General features: G+C 47.0%; 1 protein-coding gene across 1 annotated transcript in view; it reads left to right on the forward strand.

The window, feature by feature from the left end:
• Window positions 1-545: 545 nt before the first annotated feature.
• RNLS (renalase, FAD-dependent amine oxidase) overlaps window positions 546-8,634 on the forward strand; it is a gene marked incomplete at its 5' end in the record, with an annotated part of 33,471 nt that continues 25,382 nt past the window's right edge. The window contains 2 exons of the mRNA XM_009078818.1: window positions 546-733; window positions 1,914-2,072. Of these exons, the coding sequence (XP_009077066.1) occupies window positions 546-733; window positions 1,914-2,072 (347 nt within the window). The remainder of the gene's footprint in view (window positions 734-1,913; window positions 2,073-8,634) is intronic.

Genomic DNA, 8,634 nt, shown 5'->3' on the forward strand with positions numbered 1-8,634 from the left:
CGTCCGGTTCCGGCTCCAGCCCCGGCCCCATCTCGTCCCGCCCGGCTCCGTCCCCGTGCCCGCTCATCCTCCTATCGGTGCCGCCGCGGGTGGGAAGTGCTGGCGGAGCAGAGCTCGGGAGGATTCGTTAGCCCATTAAATCCATTGGTGTAGCTGCTGGTGCTTACTGGGAGCGCAGGATAGCTCACCCTGTCTTGGGGAAGGGGATAGAGATAGAACAGCGATGTAAAGGTGCAGAATTCGTGTGGAAATCAAGGAAAAGGCAAGTGTGTTTCACACCCCTAGAATGTTCCTGCTGTGCACAGTGCCAGTGCAGTTTGTGCTGCTACTTAGAGCTTTAAGGAGCTGTTGTATATTCCACTGCCTTCCCTGACAGTTCCCTTACGGGCAAAGCAGGTAGCCTTGGACCTAGGTAAAAAGCTCAACACAATACCAAGGTAGTTTGTTGGTTTGTAGTTCTGTTTGTGCATAACCGGGCTTGAAACACAGCTTGGTATAAAAACTGTTCTCTAAACTCAAAGTTAAGCTGGTCTTAACTTGAATAGTAATAAATGGAGCGAGTTCATCTCTGTGTATTTGCTTCTTTCAAGCTTCTATGAGGAACTCGTGTCTCATGGCATCTTGGAACCTCTGACTGCTCCAGTGGAAGGGATGGTGGTGAGAGAAGGCTCCTGCAATTATGTGGCACCTCAGGGCATCTCCTCAGTCGTCAAGTATTATTTAAATCAATCAGGTAATTTTAGATGCTTTTGTATGAAGTGAAAGGTTTTAATGATTGTGGTTTTGATGGTGCTCTTGAACTCTTTCAAATTTAAGTCTCCATGTTTAAATTCCTTGTTTATGTCCCGAAGTTGGTTAGGTGGATAAGAATGTCTGTGAACTCTGTGAATTTCCAAGTTATGCACATAAAAATCTCTACAAACAGAACATTTGTAGGCTCAGGGGCCAAGCCTATATTAACACTGTTAACTTTAGCATGTGAAACTCAGACCTAGCATGATTAGGACAAGATAATTAAGTGGGAGATCATGGTTAAGAAGAGATTTTAAGTTGCAACTGGAATGCAGTGAGTGTTTGGGTGTTTTCCCTCAGTGTGTATTTAACTCTGCTGTGTAACTGGGAGCGGAGTGATAAGCTCCATCCTGTGTTTTGGGAGCTAGAAGTGCTTGTGCAGGATGGATGTGAACCTTCTGGGTGAAGAGAAAAGGCAAAGGTGGAGCTCACCTGCTAGTTCAAACCATGCAGAACCATGTGTATAGTTCAGTTACTAATTTAATCCTAGTTTGAAAAGTGTTAGCTGTAAGACCGGCCAAATTTGGTCCTTCCATGTGATTGGTTTCCTATTTTGTTAATTAGCTGTTTTTAGGCCCTGGTCTTGCAAATAATTGGCTGTGTTCCTGTCTTTGGATGGATGAGAGTTGCTAACAGGGGCAATGATGTCTGTGGGCTCCTTTGCTGTGATTGCTTACCCAGTGTCACCTCCTGCGATCCTCAGGTTTTGCTCCTGATTAGTTCAGCTCATTAAAGCCACAGTAAACTAACTTGGCAAAGGGAGCAGCTGGTGGTTCTCCATTTCTTTACTGAGTGCAGTTACAGAGTCTTAGAATCGCACAATGGTTTGGCTTGGAGGGACCTTAAACATCATCTAGCCATGGGCAGGGACACCTCACCCTTATCAATAGTCTCTCTCCATCTTGTACGTTCCCTTCAGGTACTGGAAGGCCACAATTAGGTCACCCCAAAGCTTCTCTTCTACACCCCCAACTCTCTCAGCCTTTCCTCACAGTAGAGCTGCTCCATCCCTCTCATCAACTTGGTGTCTCCTCTGGCCTCACTCCAAAAGGTCAATCTGCATTTTCCCTGTGAAGTTAACTCCCTGTTACATGCATTTAACTCATTTTTTCCCCACACAGGTGCAGATATCTTTTATGAGCAACATGTGACTCACATCTCTCTCCGAGACGGGAGATGGGAAGTGTCCAGGAAAGTTGGCCCACCAGAACAGTTTGATGTAGTTATTCTTACGATGCCTGTCCCACAGATCCTTCAGCTGCAGGGTGACATTTTAAGTGGTAAGTTCATGCCTCAAAATCACAGGGATCTAGTCCAAAATGGCGATTGAGCATCCTGTCTAGCAAAGAAACACTCAACAGTCTGAGCTGCCTGTTAATATCCACCAGAACAGGGTGGAAGATGAGAGGAGATCAGTAAATTCAAGACCGTGTGTGATCAGTAATAACTTGACAGCAAAAACATCTATATAATGAGTCTATTTTTAACCTGATCTATAATTTTTTTGCTGACTTCTAAACCAGGACTTGTCTTTCTGTCACTTGAAAGTAGTTCCTGAATTGGACAAGACCTTCAAGTGGTGGTTTCCTTGGCACTACCTCTTTGTCCACATGTCCTGCTGATGTCCAGTGCTGCCCTTGGTATGTGTGCAGTAGGGATGTCCCAGAGAACTGAATATCAGCTGTGCTGTGGGGAAAATCCCTAGGGTGTTTCAGTGAGGCTAAAATCATATGCAGTGCAGGGGAGGAAAAAGTCCAGATGAGAACTGTTGGTCTCTAGTTGAGAAGATGAAACCTCTCAGAGCCCCTAGCTTGTTTCTGGCTACATCCTGAGGGTTTTCTTCCCCAATATGAGTAGATTCCAGTTATCCTTTGGTGGTTTATTGGGGGGAATGTGTTACGGTGCCACAGAGGCTTAGAAAGAGCAGCTCTGCTGAGAAAGAAGTATGAAGTCCAGACCTGGGCAGGTTCACCAGGTTAGGTGCATTGCCATGGTTGCAGGGAGAGGACTAGAGGGAATGGCCTTGAGCTGAGCCAGGGCAGAGTCAGAGGAGATGTGAGGAGAAATGTTTTCCCTGTGAGGGTGTTCAGGCATTGGAATAGATTGCTCAGGGAGGTGGTAGAGTCACCATCCCTGGAGGTGTTTAAGAGGTGTCTGGATCTGGTGCTGGAGGATATCGTTTAAGGGTTACAACAGTGACAGATTAAGGGTTGGACTTGCTGATCTTAGAGGTCTCCTCCAACCTTGATGGTTCTGTGATTCTATTCTTTGAATTTTGATTGATAATTGATCAAGTCTTAACTGACAGTGGATGGGGAAGGAAGTGACTTACCTATGTCCAACCTTTCTAGCTTGATTCATCTTCATTCACTTTCATTTTCAACCTTGTTTCTTTCCTTCACTTCTCATGATAAGTGAGTAAAGGTTGATATTATTAAGGTTTTAAAATTATATAATGAATCAAGGCTGAAAATGAAGTTGAATAGAGGGAAAATAGATGAAGAAGGAATGAATCAAGGTTGAAGGTGAATAGTGAGAAAATAGATGAAGAAGGAATATAGATAAAATGTAAAATAAATAGATAAAATATAAAATAGATGCAAATGAAATAGGTGTGTCAGTTGCATATTCAGCTATAGTAGAGGCACAAGTAGCACTTGTAGGAGGTGCTGGGTAAAGGATTAAGTTCTTGCAGCATGTTTAGAACAACATTAGGTGGCAGCAACCAAATGATGTTTAGGACATTGAGCTTGAATAACTGAATGAAATTGAATGAATTAACCTGATTTGGTTTGGGGCTTTCCCTGTTTTGGGAGTAAATATTGTGGTTGTGCAGAAGATAAAAGGACTAAATGTTGCTGAGGTTTGGAGTGTCAATTCTGTGTCAGGAGAGGGATAAATACACTAAAGGGATAAATATACTTCAAAATAGGATGTTTGCAAGGGAAAGGAGTAGATTTGTCATCATTCTAGAGTACTGCATATATGCTGAACTGATACATCGGTGCTGAGCTTGGAAAAATCCATGATTTAGATCCCAATTGCATAGAATTCCTAAGCAGTATAGTTCCTGTGCATCTCCAAATCAGCTTGACCAACCTTTCTCTCAGTTCTGGTTCTAGTTTAAGCCACTTGCCAGCATGGCAATTAAAGATTGCAGCAATTTGAGGTGGTTTTTATCAGTATGCTCAGAAGGTTTTTCCTTCCTTGGAATTTCCAGGACAGTTGTGCATGTTTAATCTGCTAATAAAAGGCATTGGCTTTTGTTTCCAGCCTGACCTAGTTCTTTTTCCATCTGTGTGTGCATGTCCCACATGTTTTAAATAATACAAGCTGAGGAGATATAAGTGAAATAGGAGTCTGGGGAAGCTTTATAAAGTGAATTAGGAGAGTACAACTGGTGCTTTTTCCAGTCCTGGCTGGGTGAGTGTGTTTATTTTTGGATAGAATGAGGATAAATTGGGAATTTTCTAGCTCCAGTTCCAAGCAATTTGGGCAAGGCTCATCCAGCTTGGAGCTCTCATTACCTAACAGAGCTAAAATGCCTAGTGTAAACATGTGCACTGATTTGATGGTGACTTATCAGGCCTGAGGAGCTCAGGCCACAAAGGGCAAATATTTGTTCTTGCTGCAAATACAAGGAGTTAGTGGTTTGGGGCCTTGAAAATCCTGTCACTTATTGAATATGAAAGCAGCCATGGAACACGGAAGGAGGGAAAAGCACGACTGTTTCTCTCTCCTGCTTGTAATAGGTGTAAATTGAAAGAGGGAAATTTAGATGACATATCAGGAAGGAGTTTTTCCTGTGAGGGTGCTGAGGCACTGGCACAGGTTGCCCAGGGAGGCTGTGGCTACCCCAACACTGACAGTGTGCAAAGCCAGGCTGGACAGGGCTTGGAGCAACCTGGGCTAGTGAAGGTGTCTCTGCCCATGGCAGGGGGTGGACCAAGATGGACTTGAAGGTCCTTCCAACTCAAACCATTTTCTGGAGAAGAGAAGGTTGTGTGGAGACCTCAGAGCAACCTGCCAGGATCTGAATGGGCTCCAGGGAAGCTGCAGAAGGGCTCTTGGTTAGGAACTCCAGTGATGGGATATCAAGAAGGAGTTTTTGCTCTGAGGGTAGTGAGACACTGGCACAGGTTGCCCAGGGAGGCTGTGGCTACCCCAACACTGACAGTGTGCAAAGCCAGGCTGGACAGGGCTTGGAGCAACCTGGGCTAGTGAAGGTGTCTCTGCCCATGGCAGGGGGTGGACCAAGATGGACTTGAAGGTCCTTCCAACTCAAACCCAAACATGTCAGTACTGTCTGAGGCTGTGAGGGAGAGGATTTGTGTTAGTGAAATTGGGTGATACACTCTGATGGGAGTGCAAGAGGCTAATGTTTGGTCATCAGTGCTGCAGCAGGACATGGGACACCTTCCTCTGCACTGAAATCCTCTGGTCCTGCCCGTGGGAGAGCTGTTGGTATGATGCAACCAGGCAGGACACAGCTCTCCTTAGGTATAACCTGACAGTTTGGTTGAGCTGTTCTCTGCTTGGAATCAGGTAATGGCATCCTGTCCCACCTCCCAGTGCTGGTTGCAGGGCTTTGTGCCCTCCTGATCTGACTCATTGATCCAGCAGGGAGAGATGGACATGTGTCTCTTAGAATCTTAGGATGGTAAGGGGTGGGAATGGAGCATAAGGGATCATCCAGTCCCAACCCCCTGCCCTGGGCAGGAACACCTCCCACCAGACCAGGCTGTTCAAGGCTTTGTCCAACCTGGGTTTGAACACTGCCAGGGCTGGGGCAGCCACAGCCTCCCCGGGCAACCTATGCCAGCATCACCACCCTCACAGCCAAGAATTCCTTCCCAGCATCCCACCTATCCCTGCCCTCTGGCAGTGGGAAGCCATTCCCCCTTGTCCTGTCCCTCCAGGTCCTTGTCCCAAGTCCCTTTCCAGCTCTCTTGGAGCCCCTTTAGGCACTGGAAGGGCTCTAAGATGATCTTGGAGCCTTCACTTCTCCAGGCTGAATACTCCCAGCTGTCTGTCTGTATTCAGAGCTGAGGTGCTCCAGCCCTCAGAGCATCTCTGTGGCTTCCTCTGGACCTGCTTCAGCAGCTCCACATCTTTCTTGTGTTTCTCCCAGCCCTGGACACAGTACATTTCAAACTGTGCAAACCTGAAGTGTCCCTGAAGCTTGTGCAGATCAACCGGGATTAAAAAGAAGATACCTCATCTGAACCTCCTCTCTGTCAGTATGAAGCCATTTCCCATTGTCCTGTCCCTGCAGTCCCTTGTCAATACTCTCTCTCCATCTTGTAGGCTCCTTCAGGCACTGGAAGGCCACAGTTAGGTCACCCCAAAGCTTCTCTTCTCCAGGCTGAACAATCCCAACTCTCTCAGTCTTTCATTGTAGGGAGGAGTTCCATGCCCTTGATCATCCTGGTGTCTCTCCTTTGGGAGGTTGTTTTGTCTTGCTCAAGGATTTAGATGAGCTCCTGGAGTGGTCTGACAAGCATGATACAGCAGACAGGAAGGAGAAGGTGGGATTACACACTGGGGAAGCAGAGGAATGTGTGAGGAGGAGCAGCTGCCACTGAACCCACTACGTCAGCCCAGGCAGAGCTGTGACATCGTCTCTGCTGCTGCAGCTTGGGTAGAGCTCTCTGAGGGAATGGGCTAAAAATAAAGGCTGCTGGAGCTGGAATTGCACATCAGGAAGGAAAAATGCAGAGTAGGCTTTAAGTTTTCTCAAATGTGTTTTTGGATTAGACTGCTCCTTGTCCATGGCAAGTTGGATATGAGCCAACAGTGTGTCCTGTCAGCCAGGAGGGGCATCATGTCCTGGGGGGCATCAGGCAAGGCATTGCCAGAGGGAGGGGATTGTCCTGCTCTGCTCTGTGCTGGGGCAGCCTCACCTGGAATATTGTGTGCAGTTTGGGCATCACAATGTAAGGAAGAGATTCAGTTATTGGAGAGTGTCCAAAGGAGGCAACGAAGATGGTGAAGGGCCTTGAGGGGAAGCTGGATGGAGGCAGTTGGTCTGTTCAGCCTGGAGAAGAGGAGGCTGAGGGGAGATGTCATCACTGGATACAACTTCCTCATGGAAGGAAGTGGAGAGCCAGCACTGGCTTCTTCTCTCTGGCAGCCAGTGACAGGACCTGAGGGAATGGTCTGAAGTTGTGTCAAGGGAGGTTTAGGTTGGATATTAGGACAAGGGTCTTCCCCAGATGGCGTTTGGGCACTGGAACAGCTCCCCAGGGCAGTGGTCACAGCCCCAAGCCTGACAGAGCTCTAGGAGTGTTTGGACAATGCTCTCAGGCACAGGGTGTGATTCTCAGGGATGTCCTGTGCAGGGCCAGGAGTTGGACTAGATGATCCTCAAAGGTCTCTTCCAGCACGGATTACTCTGTGATTTTCTTCTAAGGGAGAGTTGACTTGTACATTATCAGTGTTTCCCCAAATCAACCATAAAACCATTTGATTCATATATAAAACTTCAAGGCTGATAAAAATGCCTTAACTGGACTAACTGAAGATTAAGTTCTCAGTAGCTGATCCAAACGTCTTACAACACATCAGCTCATTAAACACATATCCCACAGGACCCAAATAAGCTTCAAAATTGCTCAGTTTGGTCACATTTTTTTTGGCAGGGACCTTTTTTTACCCCCCTTTTTAGGCTGATGGCAAGGAGCAGCTTTGGAAAGATTTTTCCTATCTAAACAAAATCCCTGGAGGGAAGCAAAGAGTGGGAAAAACTGAGAGGTCTCTGTGTTTATTGTGGGGATAAACACATTTCAGAGCATTGATTTGTTCTGGTCCAAGTATGTTCTGTGCTCAAATACCATCACCGTTCTTATTTAGAGAAAAGAACCCAATGGGTGCACACACATGGGCTCATGTCTAGCAGATGTGATGTGCCTTTGGTCCCACTCTCTGTTTGGAGACTGAGTACTGGAATGCTACAAAGGGGTTAAAAACAAGCATTAAACAAAGATCTGTGCTCAAGTCATGATGTTGAAGCATTCTGCCAAGTAGGACAGGCTGTGTGACAGGAGGAGAGGCATGTCCAGGTTAAAGTGATTAGAGATAGCAAAATGAGGTGGAATTAAACATGTCCCAACCCTGGCAGTGCTCAAAGTTGGATAAAGCCTTGAGCAACCTAGTCTAGTGGGAGGTGTCCCTGCCCAGGGCAGGGGATTGGCTCTGGATGATCTCATCTCTGCATTCCAACCCCTTAACATACAGAGATAGCTTTGTTTCAAACCAGTTTAGCCAAATCAGCACAATCTGCTGCCAGTTCCATGTGCAGGTGCTCTGAGTCTCTCCTGGGACTCCACAGGAAACTTGAGCTTAGAATTCAAACCACAGAATCATGAGCATTGCTTCACTCCTAGGGTTCAATCACTTGCAAGGCCCCTGCACTGCTCTCCTACCCCTGCTAGAAGAGCAGAACATGCCACCAAGTCTGCAGGCCACATGGGGTACTGAAGATCACACCACTGGGACTGCTAAAAATAGTTCTGCCTTTTGCAAAGGGAAAGGATGGAGAAAGGAATGTGTTGCTGTGGTCAGACAGCCAGTTGTGGTGATAGAGCTGGAGGGAGGGCAGAACAAGCAACAGGGACTGCTGGGAGAGATGGACACAACAAGCCCATGCAGCTCCAGGCTGGGGGAGCAGTGGGGAGAGAAGTGTTGGTCACAGAGTCACTTGGCAGTGCAAGAGCAGTGTGGCAGCAGGACTAGGGCAGTGACCATCCCCCTGGACTCGGCACTAGGGAGCTCACAGCTCAGTGCTGTGTTCAGCTTTGGGCCCCTCACTGCAAAAAGGCCATTGAGGCACTGGAGCGAGTC

The sequence above is a fragment of the Acanthisitta chloris genome, unplaced genomic scaffold (assembly GCF_000695815.1).
Source record: "Acanthisitta chloris isolate BGI_N310 unplaced genomic scaffold, ASM69581v1 scaffold6307, whole genome shotgun sequence".
NCBI lineage: Eukaryota > Metazoa > Chordata > Aves > Passeriformes > Acanthisittidae > Acanthisitta > Acanthisitta chloris.